The 21,294-nt window shown below is 33.1% G+C and overlaps 2 protein-coding genes across 2 annotated transcripts; one reads left to right on the forward strand and one right to left on the reverse strand.

The window, feature by feature from the left end:
* Nucleotides 1-1,567: 1,567 nt before the first annotated feature.
* Nucleotides 1,568-12,227, reverse strand: LOC125876852 (protein RRP6-like 3). Its single transcript, XM_049558109.1, has 12 exons — nucleotides 11,930-12,227; nucleotides 11,604-11,851; nucleotides 11,215-11,313; nucleotides 10,102-10,185; nucleotides 9,872-9,958; nucleotides 9,022-9,142; nucleotides 7,478-7,665; nucleotides 7,355-7,399; nucleotides 6,525-7,036; nucleotides 5,942-6,440; nucleotides 2,878-3,503; nucleotides 1,568-1,876 (listed from the first exon to the last, which is right to left on the reverse strand). Exons 1-12 carry the CDS (start codon nucleotides 12,171-12,173, stop codon nucleotides 1,798-1,800), a joined length of 2,832 nt encoding a protein of 943 aa, XP_049414066.1. The 5' UTR covers nucleotides 12,174-12,227; the 3' UTR covers nucleotides 1,568-1,797.
* An 853-nt stretch (nucleotides 12,228-13,080) lies between these two features.
* On the forward strand, nucleotides 13,081-15,232 carry LOC125876857 (probable protein S-acyltransferase 6). The gene is made up of 5 exons (XM_049558114.1): nucleotides 13,081-13,320; nucleotides 13,526-13,678; nucleotides 13,770-14,030; nucleotides 14,125-14,352; nucleotides 15,084-15,232. Exons 1-5 carry the CDS (start codon nucleotides 13,081-13,083, stop codon nucleotides 15,216-15,218), a joined length of 1,017 nt encoding a protein of 338 aa, XP_049414071.1. The 3' UTR covers nucleotides 15,219-15,232.
* The last annotated feature ends 6,062 nt before the right edge of the window (nucleotides 15,233-21,294 follow it).

Consider the following 21,294-nt stretch of genomic DNA (forward strand, 5'->3'; position numbering starts at 1 on the left):
CAATTTACTTCATTATCCACAAAGGAGCCAGCAAATCAAGAAAATTAGTTAAAAAATGAACCTCACACAACACAAGATGTATATGTCCAATTACACATACAGTTTCTTTACCTGGTTCAACAAAAAAATTACTGCATTTATCATCTAAAATTGGTATAAAATAGAAAGAATCATCAACAACATGCAAACAATAAACAGGCATAAAAGGATCCAAAGTCACATACACTGGTCACTAATAGGTATAATTTTATTTCACCGTGAGTATAATTTAATCTATTACTCCTCAGTTTCAATTTATGTGACACATTTTATTTTTCAAAGTTTCAAACTATATAAGTTTGACAAAAAATTGCTCATGGAATCTTCATTTTTTTAAAAATGAAATTTATATATTTGTAAACTATGTAAAAAGTATTATAAGTCACAACAATTGATAATTCAAAAAATTTAAAAGATATATGAAAATTTTACGGTAAAAAATAGACAGATCGAAATTTGAAACATGTGACAGAGGGAGTATAACATATCAATTAGTATTACTACTTTCATTGGAAAAACAATTTTCTTGATCCAATGGTCTATCGAAAACAGTCTCTCTACCTTACAAAGATATATGTAAGATCTATGTATACACTACTCTTCGTAGACCTCACTTGTGAAACTACATTGGACGGGATTTCTTTTTATAGCATTGGTGTATAAACGTAAACTCAGCACTAATAATGTTGAAGGAAATATGGAAGGTTGGGGAACACACGAAACAAGGAAGAATCTTCCAAAAAGGCCACTTGACGAAATATCTTGGTGTCTTTGGCCCACGAAACAAGGAAATATCTTAAACTTTCTGAGCTCACCCAATTGCTTTGCTTCTTCTAAAGTTTATCTATTTGAGCATCTACACAGCACTAGCTTTAACATTACAATTTACAACCTAAAATTTATTCTGATGCTGATGCCTCTTCTCCTCTTTACTACTACAATAGACATCATTTTCCTATGTTGTAGACTTTACTAAACACAAAGTCAGATGAGGGAAAAGATAAGTTTTTAGGCACAATATTAAATGATAGAAAAAAGACCCCTTGAAGAAAGAAAATCAAGGTCTCATTTGCAAAGATTATAACCACACACAACCTCATCTTCAACTCCAATTTCCTATAGTGAATATTTGGAATCTATGATCAAACACCTACTTAGGGCAGCTAATGAAATTAGTAACATACAAGTGTAGAACTATAGGCCATCCATCATTGGTGCTAAGAGTAGTTGTTGCCAAACCACACATGTTAAGAGCTACTTGCAAAACCCTAACATAATTTAGTGTTTAGATCAATTCCAAAGTGAAAAGAAGAAATATAAAAAAGATGTAACTTGTCTGATAACAGAGACAGAAGCCATCCCTCACAGTGTAACACAAAACAAATGACCCCAGCATTTAAATTACGTTTACTTTAATTTCTTTCCTTTTCTATTTCATGTTTTCTAGAGTTGGTAAATTATTCCTTTTCTAAGAATATCAAATCACCTAAAGCGTTCAAAGGAACTATATAACAAATAAATCATGACGAGAAAATATAATAGTAAGAGGGGAACAGATACACTAAAAAAGTGGACGATTGAAACTTGTATTGGTATAGATAAGGGCAAAACCAAAGGCATATAGCATAATCTATAAAGAGCTTCAAGCTCAAAATTACAAGAAGACAGCATTACAAGTAACTACTCTCCTTTCACAACTCAACAGAGAGTACGGTCAGAGAAAGTTGCAGTATCAACTACTTGCCTTTGTCGTAGTCACTACTGCTCAGAAGCAGATGCAGGAGTTGTTTTCACAGAAGGATTGTAGACGCTGAACTCTCCGAAGTCTCTTCTACCACTGGAAAAAATATATGCCACATCAGTGCCTTTGAACAAAGAAAAAGTATCGCTTCTCACAAATCCAAATTGCTTCCCCAAACTAAAGTTGCACGTCTATATCATATGATCCGTGATCTATGCCTCTAAGAATACTGATTAACAGCTTCAGCACACACAAGCTATATAGCATTTGACCAGAACAACAATGGAACCTTTCATTTTAAGGTTAGTGGAAGAAAAGTTGCAAGAGAATGGTGCTAGTTTTTGAGAAGGAGAAGGGAGGACGTATTTATTTCTTAGATGCACCAAGTATTTATCTATACCCAAAATGACAAATTCACCACTTATGCGTGCTTATGCATATTTATGCTAGTATATGTTATTGGGACTGATTTTATTCTATAATGTGCTCTTTCACTATATCTCAAAGTGTCCTAATCACACTCTACCAGCATAACATTCGTACTTAAACTCCTCAAACAAACTACAACTTTAACCTCTCATCTTGTGGTAGTATCTTGAAGCTGTGTTTGGTGTGGATGTTATCTTATTTTCCCATCTTTGGTTGGACAAAATTTTTGGAGAACATTTTCTCTAGGAAAACAAGTTGCTTAAAAATGAGGAAAATGACTTCCTTAACGGAACAAGTTCCACAAGTGATATTCTATGTTTATTGTATCTTCCCCACCCAAGGCACCCAACGCCCCCAACCCCTACCCCTTGACCATCCCACCCCTTCCACCTCTATAGGTTTTTGCTAGATCACATATAAATGGTCTTGAAATAACAATTTTTTTTGCTTACTTACCAAACATAAGAAAATAAATAAGAAACAACCAACTTGTTTTCCAAGAAAACCTTTTCTAGGAAAACATTTTCCATGGAAAATATGCTCCCTCATACCAAACACACATGTAGATATTAAAATGAAAGGTCAATATCATTTTATATTGATTGTATAAAATCCTATTTCGTTTAAAAAGATCAAATGTTAGATGGAGATGACAGTGGATTCCTAACCTGTGCATTATATCCCAGCCAGCAGGTAAGAAGCGTGGATGAACAGCTTCAACAAAAACTTGCCTCCATCTCTGACAAAATTCACGAATTCCCTCCTCCCCATTCTCTTTGAGTAGATGATTAACAACTTGCTTCCCATGTGGTCCATGCCCTAATAGTGAGAGCTTTGAGTCTCGTTTGGATGATACACTAGCATTTATATTAGCAATGGAATTAGCAGTTCCATTAGACACATCACAGCTTTCATCAACATATGACTCCGAAAGAATATCATCCTGTTTCACTATGGATTCTCTTTCGAGCGGGACATCATTGTTATGAACAATAGAGGACCCATCATTGACCCCAAAATGTGAATCACTAATAGTCATGTCCTCTATTGGTAATGCATTGGTATTTTCTTCATTGTTGCTTGAATTATCTGAAATTTCCTCAGCTGGAGATGCTCCTTTGGCTTGCTTGTTATCTAGCTTATCATCTGATGTGGTACTTCTACTAGAATCATTGCAAGCTAACATTCTCTTTTTCTCAAATCGCTTTCTCCTATTAGTACTAATCCCAATTAACAAAGCTCTTTCGAGATCTTCATCAGAAACTTCCCGTCCACCATAATAGTTTCTGACAATCTACAATAACAAAGACAATAAGAAAGTTTTCAACTATTAGCAGTTTTAAACAACTCAGCAATTGAAAGGATTACTTAAATTGATGGAGAGAGTAAAGATGCCAGAAAACAGATGATTAAGACACCCGAAACATCAAAAATAAGCACAAAGAAATATGCAAGTGATTGCATGATGCAAAATTCAGCAAGTACATCCAAAGCAGTTCATTCAAATTTAACTCACTACTGCAGAACCAGGATGCAAGTTACAAGAAAGAGTAAGGTGGAAGAACCAACAGAAACAGAATTAAAGGATAATATACATATTACATCTCCAGTCTAAAACATCTAACGAGAGAGGACTGTATTATTATCACCATTGAGTGGTGTATATTTCACCAGAGAAGAACTGTTGGCCTTTATATTAATAATAAAACCAAGCTTTTTGTCAGGTTTTCTTCTTTTCCATTTCTCTGATAATAACCATGTCTCAGATTCATGCACAAAGCAATTGGTGTCACCAAATCAAAGCACTTGATAGTGTTTGACAGGGTTGACCATTTTGGCTTAAACACCAAGATATTGCTCCTTGCTATATGCTAGCCTTCTTGATAATGAACTTGAGCAAAATTACAAGATACTGAAAATTCTCTTCTAAACAGTAATAACTTATTCCAACATGGTAATGGAAAATATGATTGTTATGAGTGAATAGATTGACCCTAAGGTGGATGTATGAATGTAGTCATGTACTAGGACGGATAAGATTATGAATGAGCACATCCGGGACAAGGTAGGAGTGGCTTCCGTTCTGGACAAGATGAGGGAGTGATGCTGAGATGGTTCAGGCATGTGAAGAGGTCAAAGTGAGGAGGTACGAGAGCTTGGCGATGGCGAGTTCGAGGCGGGGTAGAGGTAGGCCGAAGAAGTATTGGGGTAGGTGATTAGACAAGATATGACACATCAAAGCTCACCGAGGACATGACCTTAGATAGGACGATTTGGAGATAGCAGATTAGGGTAGAAGGTCAGTAGATAGTTGAATGTTTTCTCATTTTTCTGCGAGTTAGGCTTGGTGGTAGTTTGGCGCCTTGTACCTGTTTCTCCTTTAATACCAGTAGTATTAGCAGTTTTTGGCATAGTTCTCTGTCCAGCGATATATATCACTACCAATTGTGTCTTGATTATCACATTACTTTGTTGATGTTACCATTTCTTTTCTATATGCTATGTGATGCTTCCTCTAGTACTTGTTATATCTCTTTTCTTCCGTATATTCTGTGATATGTGTTACCTGAGCCAAGGGTTTTTCGAAAACAGCCTCTCTACCTATGTAAGGTAGGGGTAAGATCTGCATACATTTTACCCCCAGACTCCACCTTGTGGGACTACACTAGGTATGTTGTTGTTGTTGAGTGAATAGATTGACCATCAAACAGCAATTAACTGCTACACATAAAATAGGGCAGCAAAAGGAAAAAGGAACGGAGATAGAAAAAGAACAAGAATGAAGCAGATCGAAGGTGAAAGCGAACTAAGATGATAAGTTTACACCTTCACAGTCAATAGTAGAGAAAAGCAAACCTGGAGGGTTGTCAACAAATTATGAAATTAGATACTGATGGAACTGAAACAGGAGGAATGAAATTCATACTATTGAATCATTCAATTGGAAGTGTTTTAAAAAAAAAAATTATAAGTGGAGTGTCTGGTCATTACATGTAATACTGAGTTGTCTCCTATCATAAAAGTTTGGAACTATGTACAACTTTTCACACTTTTAACATCTAATATGCTTCTTTAATTAACTTTAACATCTAATGATGTTGATATTTCTTTTCTAAATATTAATTACAACAATGTTATCTATGTATGCTATGATATTTAATTATATTTATTAGTCTATATAGTCAAATGTGGTAAAATCAAATATTGAACCATCATACATCATCATTGACCTTATGGAATTATCACACATTTAACATAAACTAGCATTTTTCCTCATGTAAGTTAAACTGCATCTACTTAAAAGTTGAAGAACGTTTTGGTTGGCACCATTGTCACGAACACGGTTAGTGAGGATTCATATAGCCGACCTCGACTTGTTTGGGACTAAGGCATAGTTGTTGTTCTAGTTGGCACCAGCAACAAAGTGACCTGCTTTTGTTATCGAACACAATTAGTGTCTAATCAGAAAATATATTCCAGTTTGAAGTTCTAAATTCAGCCATCTACCAGATGCTGAGTCTTGATGAATCCACTTCTTAGGTCCCATTAAGCGATACAAAGAGCCACCACCAAGAAACTAGCATTTCTATGGTTGCAAGCAGTTCTAAAGAGAAGAGCAGTTTAAATCTAAGCATTGCTATTAGCAAATTAAGCAATACAATATTGAAGATTCCTTTAGTTATATTAGCTAAGAGTACATGTATATACTAAATATATGCTAAACTTTCATACCATTATTAATTCTTCTCGGCGTTTAGCTGGCATTCTTGATCCATGACGTAGTAACGCCATGGCTGCTGTACGCAACTGCAAAGGAGATACTCCTTCCTCCTCTACATTTAACTTTGGCACAGATGACTCTGATGAATTCTCATTTTGATTAGAATCGACTATTCGACGAACAAAAAGTGGTATCCCAAATTCTGTAGCTATCTTTCTCTTATATTTCTCAGCCGCAGCATGAGCAACTTCATGGCAATCCACACAAAGAAGGACAATGTCATGAGAGCGATGGCTCTTTAAATGCTCAGGGAAGTGCATTCTATAGCATGAAGGTATGATTCGATAACGTAAATAGTGATTTCCTTCACCACAGCCAACACAAATATTTCTCTTACTTTGGATGTAAAAATCATTGCCCTCATCTTCAGGGCGACCTTTAGGTTCAAAAAGAAGCATTATAGCAGGAGGGTCCTCTTCAATAAGTTTTGCCAAATTTCGGCTGACATACCTACAACAAGGTTTCAGATCCCATATTAACTTCAAGTATCAATCATTGAAGAAGACAAGAAAAAGAACCCAATATTTCACTAACCATTCAAGTTTTCTACGATCACAATAACATAATAATCTTCCATCATTTGCAAAAATCCTACAATTGTGGTAAACAGGAGATTTGCAAGAAAATTTTTGGACAAACAACTTCCGAGAAGCCTTCTTAGCAAATTGCTTGGAATTTTTCAGTCTATTTTGCTTGAAAGCAGATCTAACTGGCATCTTCAAGCTAGATTTCGATAGTAGAGCATAGTTGTATACAGAAAGAGGACAGCTCCCATCCGACCCAAGGCAATTTTGAAGAATCAACTTACAATTGTCATCATTCATTCCTGTTTCATCTAAAAACAAGTACTCGAGGTCATCCAAGTGACTGCAAACCACAGATGAAAGAGACTGAAATAAGCTGCTACTACTCTGACAGTCCAGATTCTGATCGGCTTCTGATATTGTGTTGCATATATCCAATTCTGCTGTAGGTACTTTAGCTGCAAGTGCAATAATGGCATGCTCAGATAAAACATATCTCAAGCTTTCATCATGTACACGAGCCTAGAAAGACGCAAATTAAATAAAGTAAGCTCAAAGAACATAAGCAAAATATCAAAAATCGAAATTGGGTTTAAGAAACAAGTGCACCAAATAAGTGTTAAAGTGAAGCTATGCAGATGGAAATCATAAATGGAATATCATTCAAGTAGCTTATATATGCTATATATATACTATATAATTTCCAGTGCTGAAATCATACAAAGATCAAATAAATAACAGTGTGTTGGTAATTATGAATGATGTTTTTTTGATTGACAGAATCTGTCACACGACATTATGATGATAAAGAGATTATATTATGATCCAAATACTACTTACCATTAAATCTCTCCAAGCACACAATCGCCTCACGAGTTCATGGAACTAACACCAAAAAAGAAGTAATCAGCACTCAGAAATCAAGCTGTCTAAAGAAGAAAAAGAGCATACAAAGAATAGTACCTTTGACTCATCAGAACTTAACATAAAACTTCCTTTATCACTCTGATAACGGGAGATTATAGATGATGCAGCAGACTCTCCTGGGTAAGTTTCACACTCTTTTGAAAAAAGTTGTAAGCAGATTGAATTGGAACGCCGGGTGGCCTCAAGTACAAAAATGGACTTGTCTCTGAGATGTGATAAATTTTCTGTTACACAAATATCTTCAGGATTTTAATACTTCAGATGAGTCAATTAATTAAAGGATTACCTTGGGAAAATTTTAATAATAAGAAGAACAACTACACCTCAACCCCAAGCTAGGTGGGGCTAGCTATAGGAATCAACACTATCGATTTTGCTCTGTTTGGTCCCCTCCGGTTCCAATATTCAATAATTTGGGGTTAGAAAATATTAGAAGTTCTCTACATGTTCTACTAACACACAAGTTCATACTAAAAAGATTCATAGACCTTTAGAAACTATCAAAGTTAATCCTTTATCTTCTAGACAGTGAATGACCACAGAAGCCCATCATTCCGAATATCAAAATATAGCAAGCGCCATTGGAATAATTGAAAAATAGCCATTAACCACAGTAATAGTGTAGTTATATCTAGAGCTTTAACATCTTAGTTGTTTTGCTAATAAATTTTTCCAATCAAACTTACAATTCTATGATCTTTTTCTGAAGAACAAACTTCCTATCAGCATGATGTACTCATGGGCACCCAAGTGGAAGTGCGACCTTTTTAATGAACATTGGTAAGCTTAAGCTACTTCCAACAGAGTTCTTCAGCAGTAAAGCCCCAAACTATTCACTATCCTTCACTCAAATTATCAGATATTGCTTAGGACCCATTCATACTGACCTTCAAAAAACCTATGTCACCTTAAAACACTATGTCCAGCAAGGATGCAAGTTATACTATGTACTCCCTTCCATTTTATGTGACCAGACATGGATTTGTACTACTTTAACTAGCATATTAAACAAGTTTGTAGTAGAAGAAAGTATTGAAGTAATAGTTACAAGATAAGCTTGATGAGAAAAGATCACTACAACTTAAATTTGGTTATTTTTAGATGTGAATGCTTGAACCTTGTGAAAGTTGTAAAATAATAGCATTTGAAAAATGATATTATATATTTGGGATGCCACAATATAAAAAGAATGTCATATAAATTGGGACGGCAGAACCATTTAAGTTCCTTCAACTTTCATGTCATGTTAGGTTTGCAGATTTAATAAATGCAAAAGTAACCCTCATAAGTGAAAGAGGGCTTGAACTCAATAAATATTACCAAAAAGTTCCTTCAGCACATGGCTACAAGGACTTGATTGCACAGTATAAGAGCTGAATAATAACACACACTTCCTCTCAACCTCAGAGATGCTCAACAAACCATAATTTGTATCCAACCAACAAGTTTGCAGAAGTGTATACTGAGAGGATCTCAGCAAGCTCTCCACTCATAGAGATAATAAGTGTATACACTTCCACATATTAGTCAAGAGAGTAGAAGACTAATGTTTATTTGTTTACATAAGTGGAGACCCATACCAGTATCATGTTGTTTGAGCTCGCAAGAAAGACGATGTGCGATGTACATCAAATAGTGTGCATCAGTTCGAGCATATTGCACCATTTCAGCAGGAAGTGGACGTTGCCTCCAGTCTTCTTTCTAAAGTTTTAATAAAGAATAGAACTGTAGTTTAGATCAAGATTTTGTCAGCTGAACTATAAGAGCAGTGCACCAACACTACAGTATAGCATGAAATATCTCAAATCACCAATGTATCCACTGAAAATCATGTTTGCTGATCAGAGGATAATGGCCAGCCACTTTACGTTCATAAACCACAGTGTTACCTATTCCAAAGAGCAATTGCCAGTGTCTATATTCCTTTTCAAAGTGTCCAGTCTGCTCAGAGGCAATATAAGTGCAAATCTTGTTTCGCTAACAATTTAAGAGATGGTAGCAAGAAGGACAGCACCAGTTCTGCGGTCACACACACTCACACTACCTACATAATCAATTAATTTGCACTTTTCATCTAATAGCACCATTATTTAAGGAATTCTTTACTTCAAGGGACACAATTAGTCTTAATGCATCAGCTCTAAGGAAAAGGGAAATGAAAGTGACATTTCGAGAGAGATAAATACAATCTAGAACTCAGACAGAATTATCGTATTCCTTTCCACAATTCTATGAAATCTATTACATTCCTAAGTTCCACTCAGAATTCAAATCCACCAAAAATATGACACTGATAATAATAAAGAAATATAGATTAAAAAAATCCATCCATCACAACTCATCAACAGTAAAGATAGCAGCAACAACCCATGGAGGAAACAGAAGTGTATGTAAAAGAAGATGATGTATCCAGCAAGCTTCTTTCTATACCTGTAATAGTTTATTCGTGACAATGCCACAGTACGTATCCAGCAAATATGCCAAAGACCTTTGTGGTTTAGACAACACATCACAAGCCTGGAATAAAACAAAACAACAGCGGCTTAAAACTAAATAAGAAACATCATTGTCAATCATACACAAGAAAAACACACTATGCATCTTCAGTTAAAATTTTCATTTCATTAGACAAAAGAATATACAATAACTTGACACCTTACCTTGGCAGTGTCAAATAGATTAACAACATATATGTGGAAATCCCGTTGAAGCCAAAGAACATCGTTATCTGCACCATGGAATACCTATAACAGGAAAAACAACACCTTTTGATGAGTCACTTGAGAACTACTCGCTCCGTCCACTTTTACTTGTCCAGTTTGAAAAAACAAGGGATAATTTACTACTTTATACCTATTTTACCCTTACCATTAAGTACTTAATTACTTCCAATTCATTTCCCGATGAGTGAGATAGACTTATAATCAGTGGCGAATTTATATACTAAAAATTGGGCATGTTAACCCATGGTCTTGTAAAGATATGACACCTGGGCCTAACTAAACCCTAAAAGCTAGATCATGAGGGGAGGATTGCCCAAGTTCATATAAGAAGACCATCAGTCCATTCCCCAACCAATTTGGGACATTTACCCACTCTAATACCCCTTTCACGCCTAGGCCAACTAGAACGTGGACCGAGAGCCCAAACGGGGATGGACCTAGGACTGATATCATGTAAAGATATGGACCTGGGCCTAACTCAACCCCAAAAGCTAGCTCATGAGGGGAGGATTGCCCAAATCCATATAAACAGACCACTAGTCCATTCTTCAACAAATGTGGGACTTTTACTCACTCTAACAGGTCTCTCCGTAAAACTAGATATTTTATGTATATATTTTCTAAAATTGGTATAATGTTATTTGTTCACGTCCATGCTATACAAGGCTAAATGGTGCACTTATTTGGATGTTGAGTTATTTACCTAAAGGACGAAGGTTCAATTCCCACTTAGTAGAATTTTGTTCTTCTCGTTTTTAGTGGTGCATCAATGTTCTAGAAATACTAAATTTGCCTCTTGCTTATAATAATCAGGGGTGATATAGTAAAATTACCATTTTATTTAGTGTTTCTTAAGGAGTGTGTCAAGTCAAACATGGACAGAGGGAGTATTAGGAAGAAGCAAAAGATTAGCTATTCTGATAAGCACTATGCACCACCAGTGTGGGTTGTGAAATGGAGTACCCTTCTACTGCTGAGTTACCAGCTTGCAATTTATATATCAAATAAGAAACATAACAAATTAATCAGCACATAAATTAACAAGATCACCTTGCAAATTTCCGGATTGGCAAATACAGGACGAAGAATGGCCATAACATCATGCAGAGCTATTGTATCCACAAGATAATCTTCCCTTTCAGTTGATATCTGCTCAGAACATGCAAAAGGTACAATACGATGATATAAATTGTTTTAAGAAAACCAGTTTAAAGCGTTTGGTTGGGAACTTGGGATGTAGATAACTTATGGTAGCATGAAAAGGGAGCAGGGATTGAGGCACGGAAGTGGTGGTTCATTACAATTGTGAAAGATTAAAGTTAACAACAATGTAAATGCATCCATCAATGACACGAATCTCAGTAAAAAAAAGAACTTTGATTTCCGTCAAGGACATTTTAACAATGGGAAGCACGCGATTAATCAAGAGAAGAATAAACCTGAACTAGAGCTGTGAAGCCTAAAAATGATCTCAAACTATGCTGCTCTGTATCAACTGCAAACACTCTCTCCTTACTCAACACTTCCGCAAGCTCCATCAATTGAGACTCACTCTCAACCCATACATACGATTCACGCATTGTAAAATCCTCAAAATTTCCACCAAAATGCTCCAAAAATTCAGCATTAGAACTCTTCATCAACTCCGTAATCTCCTCCTTATATGGATGCAAATTTGTAGAATCCTCTGTCACACACATTCACAATAATTCAGCTAGGGTTTCAAAAAACAAATTAAAACTAAATAAATTATATTGTATTGTACCATTAGTGTTGTCGAATTTGAGGTGTTTGAATTGAGAATAAGAGTTATCAGCAAGAACTCGTTTGAAATGAGATTGAGGTCTGATTTCAGCATTAAGATAACATGAATGCTTCTTTTGTTGCTTCTTCCTGTTGTGTCTTCGAACTTTTTGGTAGCTTTTTGCTATGAATATGGAAATGGCTACTGTTAGACAAGTAGCTATGGTGAGTTTAACCACAAGCTTCAAATTTTCCTTGTTCTCCATTTCAATGATTCTCTCTGATTCTTTTTTCCCTTTTTGTACGTGCTTTTTCACTGTGCAATTTGAAATCCGACTCTTATACTTGCTGTGGCGGCTTGTGTTCGTTTTAAGAAAATGTCTTCGTATTGGACTGTTGGGTCTGGTTCTATTTCAAAATTAAATTTGGCCCAAGCCCAAAACATATATTATTGAAGTCTTTACCCTGTCTATAAGTAGAAGTCATGTTGTTTGAAAAATGATCGAGAAATAGATATATTTTAATATGAAAAAGTAAAATTTCAAACTCCTGCTTAAAACACGACGAGCTTATAAAGGTTTGAACCTCATGAATCGTTATTAGGTTATAAAATGTATACTAGTTGTATAACTGTAGTTCTTGTGTTTTGATATCTATCATTATTTATTATTGTTTTCAATACTCTATCCTATGATGTTTTGAATATTGCACTACTTTGTTGTAGTTGTTGCTTTTCTTCTAGTAGACATTGTTGCACTATTTCTTTGTTATTCGCTATATTTTCTTCTCCGTATCTTGAATTGTTGCATATGAGCCGAGGATCTTTCAGAAACAACCTCTATATGTTCGCGAGGTAGTAGTAAGGTCTATCATCTATGTGCATTCTACCCTCCTCAAACCCCATTCGTAGAATTTCATTGTGTATGTTGTTGTATTAGTTTTGCTACGTGTTTTAATTGGTGATACTTTTGTCTAAAACTTTTTCCATATCAACATAGTGATTAAATGTGCTCCACCTATACATTGTGGATCATATAATATGGCCCAACAAGTAGGCCCAAGCCCCAAATTTATTAGAGTAGCATCAAAATTCAGTTTTTTCAGAAGTTAGTTACTTGTGACAATTCAAATTCTCAACACCCGCCTTTGAACTTTTCATTGCACATATGAATAATGCCTTCGCTACAACAACCTATTCAAGAATTTGAAACGAGTCCAGATGTTGTTTCATCAGTGGAAACGGTTATCGAAACAATGGAATCACATAATTCGTCAATAGAGGAAGTTGAGAGTACTGATTTTGTTGCAAAAATTAAGAAGAATATATTCACCTTATGGCGCAATGTAACACAAGATCGTCATGGAGATCAAATCAAACAAGTGAGACTTTATCACGTTTGGCCAGGAAAAAATGTACGTATGTTACTACTATTTGTGTTCTATTACATTCACTTAACAATTACTGAGGGTCTTTAAGAAACAACCTCTCTACCTCCACGAGGTAGTGATAAGGCCTGCGTACATTCTACCTCCCCACAACTCACTTGTGGGATTTCACTGCGCGTATGTTTTTATTGTTGTTCTAATTAAATAGCCTTGAATTGTTCCAATTGTGCAGGTATTTTATTTCAAAGGGTTACTGATATGTGGGCCGGATCCAAGACGGTTACTGTTAACTACAGTTTCTATTAGTCTATCAAGTTTGGTTTTTGTTGTTTATGTTACAAATGATGTATCAAAAATCAGTTTTTGTGTGTTATTGACCTTAATTGTGAGTCACTTTATAACTTTCTAGTACTCAATCTATCGAGTTGTTAATTTTCTTCAATTATTATATGATAAATTTCGTTACAATACTGCAGGTTTTCGCGAACTTAATAATGGTTAGTGTGATTGATCCTGGAATTATTCCTCGAAACAATGAATCACCATCCCCTGAATCGACTCAAAATGGGAGAGTGAGAAGCAAAAGAGTGTTTGTAAATGGTTCGGAATTGAAATTAAAATATTGCCGAATTTGTAAGATATATCGTCCGATTAGGAGTTGCCATTGCATTGTGTGTGACAATTGTGTCGATAAATTTGACCATCATTGCCCTTGGATTGGTCAATGCATCGGACTGGTTAGTACAATTTTTCGAATCTACTAAAGATCGATAAATAAATTAAATACTTTTGGCATCTAATACTTTTTTTTGTTTGTTCCTGTTTATGCAGAGGAATTATCGACTTTATGTGTTGCTATTGGTTATTGCAAATGTTTACTTTGTCTACATATTTGGTTTTTCATGTCTAAAGATTCAACAAAAGAATGGTGGCAATGGTTTGATTGGTTTGGTGAGAGATTGCCCTGAGACATTGGTGTTGGCATGTTTTAATTTTGTTGCAGCATGTTTTGTTGGTGGATTGGCTTGTTATCATGTGTATCTCATTGCTACAAATCAGGTTGGTCTCAATTTTACATATACCAATATCAAAATGTATTGTTGCGGATAGTGTTGATAAAATGAGCCCATATTTTACCTATTTGATTAACCCATTCTACTTGTCCATATTCGATCGGTTCCTAGGGATTTGTTCCTTAGTTGTGGTCAAGTCGGATTCTTGTTGAATTGTACTTTGAATTCGATTATATAATGCAGGTAAGTAGTATTGTGAAATATTTTTTGCAAATTGATTATCAGATTAATTACTGAGTTTTACTCGAATATTGAATTCTAAAATAGAGTACAATTTATTAATACGAGTCAATAACCCATCTTTTACGGGGTGACCAGATTATTACATGTTTATATTGACTTGTTTCTCAACCGCCAACTCGTCTATTTGTCACCACTATTCCTAAGATGAAAGCTCAATGACTAAAAGGTCGACACTAGAACAACACATAATGATTGAGTTTAATTTCTATGTATTGACAATGTAAATGAATAAAATTAGATTATTTAAAAGGATATGTAATCAATCATAAATTTGAAAATAATTACCAATACGAAAAATAATATAGATTATTTGCTTATAACATATTAAAGAACATTTATATGAGTTTCTTTTGGCCTTATCATTTAGTATTCATAACTTGCTGATCCGATTAATTCAAATATCAAAGTTATATAGTGAAATTCTTAATATCCTCTAGTTGTGATTTTTTGATTTTTTTTTTTTAATTGTGGCAGACAGCTTATGAAAATTTTAGGCAGCAGTATGGAAGCACTAAAAATCCTTTTGATAAAGGAGTTGTGACTAATATTAAGGAGGTTTTATTTTCACCTTGGACGCCTTCAAGGATCAATTTTCGTTCTGAAATATAGTAGCTTTCATCATTTTGAACATGTCACACAACCTTGATATATATATATAATTTGTATAATATCGTCAGTTAGAGTCTCTTTTTATTTATTTTTTACTTTATTGTTTATGAAGAGTTTCACATCGATCCTGTAATGAATGAGTGATATTTTTAATATAATTTGGCGATTCTCAATGTTTAGACTCATTTCAATGCTTGTTTCCCGATGTTGACCTCCATATTAAAATTGTCATGCTACATATGGTTAGTTTTAGACGTGAGAAATGGTAAAAAGAGTATTACATTGGTGGCTTAAGGAATGGGTTAGAATCATTTCTTTGAAATTGAGTCAAGACCAAAATTCATTTTTTTTAAGGTTGCTCAATTTCACAATTGCAAAAATTAACCATACTTCCATTTTCATTCATCCACATTTACCCTGAATCTTTATATATAATTGATTTAAATCCTCTCCAAAATTTGATATTTTTATTGGAGTGTATATTCTCTTCTTACGTATGATCATCCTATTAATATTAATTAAATACTATTTTTTTTTACCATAAAAAATGTGATACAGAAAATGAGACACTATTCCTCTTTTAATTAACCAAAGTTTTCGAATTTAAGCCTTAAGAATAGAAAAATTCTTAGTATGATCCGTCTCCACCCAAAATTAGTATTAATTTGTATACGGATCTGATTGTTTCTTTTTGTTTATGTGATGAGAAAATTCCCATGTTTCATCACATGAATCTTGGCTGTATGGTCTACAATCACCACCTTCCCTCACATGATTCTTTAGATAATTGGACCAGCTGTAGTTTTTTTTTTTTATAATTTTTGTAATTTATTTCCTAGCTAGGACCATTTCACCAAACATATAATTTAGTCGACCTGTTAAATCTTATAAACTCCATTAATAATCCAAAGTAGAAAATGGTTTACGTACAATTATACATAAGATATTCAAAATACGTGTAACTAATTTAATCGTTTTTGTAAATATTCTATATCTCAAGAACAATGGAGCGAAACGATTGGTCTCAAATATCATGCACGTGTTTTACCATTCTTAAATGGGATTAATGTTAGATATAAATTTAGATTTATCGGGCTTTAAAGTAGATATCAAATATTGTGTGAATTGTTTTTTTTTTTTAGAAAACTAGTAGCCTCTCCCATAATCTCTTCATGTTTGATATTGTTAAGAAAATGAATATTTAATCTAATTCAACCAACAAATTGAATGTCTGGAGTATGGACAATCTAACATGTGACCTAACATGGATAACTAAAAATTGGAATAAATACGACTCTAACACCATGTTAATAAAATAAACTTTATTTGGGCCTAATTACTCAACCCAAAAACTAAACTAACATGATTAATTTGAATATGAGAATTGCCCCAAATCAGGAACTTAATAAGTAATCTCACAATCAATATGGGAAGCTCAACACATATGTTTTAACATATGCTAATCATATACATTAGGGGTAACTTTTGCTCAAATTTATATTAATTTATACTTATATTTAAAAAAAAAACAATAATATATATATATAACAAGAATCCAACAAATTATATTTTCTATAATCTAGAATCCACAAAATCAAAATCCTAGTCTGTCTATAATATTCATACCTAGTTTCTTGTAGACTAGCATGCATTCACTTAATTTACAAGACTTCTTGAATGATGCGTTAAGTAAAGAAGTAAAGAAGTTTGGAAGAGGCATAGGGGTGAATTTAAGTAGAACGCGGCCATATTTTAATTAATTCCGTCGAAAGAAATGAAATTATCGCGGATATTCACATTAAAAAGTAGTAGCCAAATTTGCCTTGCGTAGATCAGTTCAAGAACGTAAGATATCCTTGTTTTTCCAGGATAAGGAGGGGTGAAAAAAGGCCTAAAGTCAATGTTCGAATACCAAACAGTAGCAATAAAATAACTCATCACCAGTGGCAGAGCCAAAATTTTTATTAAGGGTGTCCAAGAATAATAATGTTTGACTGTCAAAATAAAACAAAAAATATTGTGCTATTTGGGGTTCAAATCCAAAACTCTTTCATTCAAATATTGTGCTACGTCATTGCATGTCATACTAACGGATGGAATAAGAATCCTTTTTTGAGCGATCAACCAAACCAACCTCAATACCGACTCTGCTTGGAGCTAGATTCGTGTATTGATAGATCTAATTTATTTTAATAAGAACTACTTTACATAAATATATTCTTACATTCTACTCTTTCACCTTACTTTGATGAACAATATGGGCTTGAAAAAATAAAATGAAAGAGTATGGGTAACTCCATATATATCAAATATTGTACGTGTACAATGTATATTGTAACATGTATAATAAGTGCAACTCTTTCACTTTATTATAACCTTGATGAAAAACAAAACTCCAATTTAATAGTAGGTGATTGTAATAGATAGAGCTTTCAATAGCATATGGAAGCACATGCAAAAAGCAGTCACCATGCCAAGAATTTAGGTGCATTTAAATGGCTAATTGGCAGCTAGCAGGTAGCATGGCCCAAAAGCAAAAATACTTATAGTATAGCAAGTGTGCATATATATGAGATATTATGCAGAGCTTCTACTTCAATAAAGTGAATTAATTCTACCAGCACAAGCAACGTATCCTACAAATAATCCCCTCACCTTTTTTTTCTTCTTTCCTGTCACCATCCTTTTTTTGTTTTTCAATGTCTATACTTACATCGACAATTTTTTAAATTTATCAGCACATAAATTTTCCAAACAACCGCTTATTTCAATGGATCATCTGAACACATAATTAAATGTTTCTATTAGATATTTTCAGTTTAAATTTTAATTTGAAAAAACTTTGTACATATTCTCAAGCATATCTATTATTGGATGATCATTAAGTTAACCATATAAAATATGTCATATCGAATTGGAATAGGGGTCTGAGGTATTACCATTTATTGAGGTTAATACATATAATTAAATAATATGATATATTTTAAGTGATTAACTTGTCTACCTTATACATATAAAGTTTTGGAAATCTTTTGAATTAAACATGTCTAATAGAGAGACTTTATAATTAATTTAATTGCTTAATTAGAATAGATGAAAATTTGAGTGTCTGAATAAAATTTATCAGCAACAGACAAATTTGAGAGGTTTTCAATGTATTGAGGGAAAAAAATCAACTACATTAACATATTCATCTATTTTTGAGTAATTTAATCGTTCATGAAATCCTTCCGGAAAAATTCACCACTAATCAATTTTGGCTAACAATTTATTATTTCTTGAATCAAACTGCACAATTAGAGGCTCTAGTTATTTTTGAGATACCTAATTACGATAAATCAATTTTCCAACTAACTTCTATTAACCAACTACATGTCCACATCCTTCGATCCAGGATCACTTTGTTTCCCAAAATATCACAATCCATCGTAATTTCTTTTTTAATACGCTTAAAAAGATAATTTAATTTTATATTTCTTAAGGATGCAATCTCTTTGGTATTTTTATGCTTACCTTCTTTGAGATCTTAATTAGAAATATATAAATGTTTATTTATGTATAACAATAGATGTTGAGCCAATTATTTTTGAATAAGCAAAGTGATTGATGATGGAAGTCTAGACGAGAGAAAAATTCAGGTGAAAATTTAAAGTTATTTCATATAATTTCAATGGCAGCTCAACAATATTAGTTGTCTAAATTTAAATTCAATATTTTCACATTTATTATTTATTTTGTAATATTTACTAGACATAAAACATTAACTTCATATGATACGTTGATACAAATTGAATAAGCTATTAGCCATATGTTTGTAATATATTTATTTCAGATCTTATTCTAAAAAAGTTTATTTACTAGTATGAAAATTTGAGGTTTTAATTTAAAATTCTAAAATATTACTGATATTAATTAAAAAGTAGGCAATCTTTCCATTTTTTTTCTCTCACGAAGAATTAAGATTTTTTTTGTCTACAAATTTTAGTATTGTTTAAGGAAAAATAAAAGAGTAAATTTAAGGAATAACAAACATAAAAATCATATTAGCGTTCTACAGGTTTGCAATTTACGCTTCATAGCAAACATAATTTACTATGGAGTATCTGATTTGTATAAATCGCTAGCATATGATTCGCATGCATCTGATTTGTATAAAATCGCGGCGATTTGTATAAATCGAGCGTCTATATCTATGAAAATTGTGTTTGTATATGTATATATTCTTTGTGCTAGTCTAGAGTGGCGAGCGAGATTAGGAGAGAGGCGACCAAGAGAGGGTATAGTGTGGAGAGAGGTAAATTGTGTATATATATATATCGGTTAGATAATTGTATATATGTAACGACTACTATGTGTATGTATCAATGATTGTGTTTGTATCTCTGCATAAAATTTGAATTTGTATACAATTGAATCAAGTTAATATATAATTGAATCAAGTTGAAACATTTGTATTTGTATATCAAATCTCTCTCTCTCACTTATACAAACACAAATTGTACATTGTATTTGTATAATTTGTGTTTGTATAAAGCGAGAGAGAAAGGCAAAAGAGAACTGGACATGGAAAGATTTATATTAGTATAATTATAAATGTATATGATGGATATATATTTGTATTTGTGTATACAGTCTCCTTGCTTTATACAAACACAAACACAATTTATACATTTGTGTTTGTATAAAAGTGAGAGAGACGAGGGAGAAAATTGAGAGTTGTATGCGAGATTCAGAGAGAGGCAAGAATGACAGTGTGTTTGCTACAAATTGAAATTAAATGAAACTGTAGCTATAACATTTATTTTGAATTAATAATTTGCTATAATACACAATTTTCCCAAAATAAAATCATAAATACTTAAAAATTTTGGAGCCTCTAAATTTGAGAGAAATTGATAAATAACCTCTTTTGAACAACTATAAGTTTTAGCCACAATCTGAAAACCTACTCCTATTCCTTAAAATATACTATCGGTTCATTGTTTTGAGATGAGAAAGATGCCAAGTAGTTTGTTTTGTGTGTATATGGATTTTAATAGAGTATTTAATGAATCTTATTTAATTTAACTAAGGTTAGTAATAAATAATCCTGGATAATCTAAACGTTTAAAGAGAAATGCAGGAGGGGAGTCACATGGTAGTTTGGGAATTAGGAATGTCAAATTAAGGCAGTGCCAAAATTTAGAGTTGGTTAGTTTGTGAGATTTTAATTTTTAACCATTTTGAATTATTGAGTTCTAAAATACAAAATATCTTTTATATATTCAATAAAAATACACTATTTAAATCAAAATTATTGAATCTGCAATTCTATTCTATCTCGGCCCTATGCCAAATCTATAAAGTGTACTGATAATTCTTTTCCCTCTAATTTTTTTTAATTATAACAACAATATTATACTAGTCTTACGAGTGGAATTTGAATAGGATGACGTGTACATAAATTTACTCTTATGTGAATATGCATAAACGATTTTTAATAGACTTTTGACTCAAATAAAATATATTAAAATCAAATATAAAAAATACTAAAAAAAGAGAGGAAAACTATCAGTATTAATAACAAATAATGCGATTACTACAACAAGGATTAGATTATAGTTCCCTCCTCTTGGTAGAGGCGGAGTCAAGATTAAGAGTTTGGGGGTTCTAGATTATTATTTTTTTTTAAAAAAAAAGAGAGAGGGTTCAAACCCACAACTCTAGTGTGAAAAACATTTCCACGGTCCTTTCCTTACCACTGAACCGTCAATCAATTTTTTAGTGGTTCACAAGTTAATGTACATATATATTTATTCAATTTTCTAATATAAATATAAAAACTACGAAAAAGTTATTGAGTTCGTCCAAAACTATGAACCCCACCTAGCTCCGCCTCTTCATCTTGGTCCAAATGATTTTGATTAGATTTCATGTGCTTTTTCCTATTAAAAAACTCTGGTAACTATGAGGTCACATCTCAATAATAAAAAGTACAAATGATCACTTGCAAGTGCCTCCTCTCAAATAATTCCTTCTCACTTTTTCATACAAAAATTCACATGCATTGCATTTGTTTTTTCCCAAAATATATCAT

The sequence above is a fragment of the Solanum stenotomum genome, chromosome 9 (assembly GCF_019186545.1).
Source record: "Solanum stenotomum isolate F172 chromosome 9, ASM1918654v1, whole genome shotgun sequence".
Classification (NCBI taxonomy): domain Eukaryota; kingdom Viridiplantae; phylum Streptophyta; class Magnoliopsida; order Solanales; family Solanaceae; genus Solanum; species Solanum stenotomum.

What these genes read in the sequence shown, in the direction of transcription:
- LOC125876857 (XM_049558114.1), top strand. Translation starts at nt 13,081, where the DNA reads ATGCCTTCGCTACAACAACCTATTCAAGAATTTGAAACGAGTCCAGAT. An exon ending in GTGTGTTATTGACCTTAATT is followed by an intron (nt 13,679 to 13,769) that starts GTGAGTCACTTT and finishes ACAATACTGCAG; the next exon opens with GTTTTCGCGAACTTAATAAT. An exon ending in ATCTCATTGCTACAAATCAG is followed by an intron (nt 14,353 to 15,083) that starts GTTGGTCTCAAT and finishes TAATTGTGGCAG; the next exon opens with ACAGCTTATGAAAATTTTAG.
- LOC125876852 (XM_049558109.1), bottom strand. Translation starts at nt 12,173, where the DNA reads ATGGAGAACAAGGAAAATTTGAAGCTTGTGGTTAAACTCACCATAGCT. An exon ending in CCAATCCGGAAATTTGCAAG is followed by an intron (nt 10,186 to 11,214) that starts GTGATCTTGTTA and finishes TTCCTGTTATAG; the next exon opens with GTATTCCATGGTGCAGATAA. An exon ending in ATCTATTTGACACTGCCAAG is followed by an intron (nt 9,959 to 10,101) that starts GTAAGGTGTCAA and finishes GTTTTATTCCAG; the next exon opens with GCTTGTGATGTGTTGTCTAA.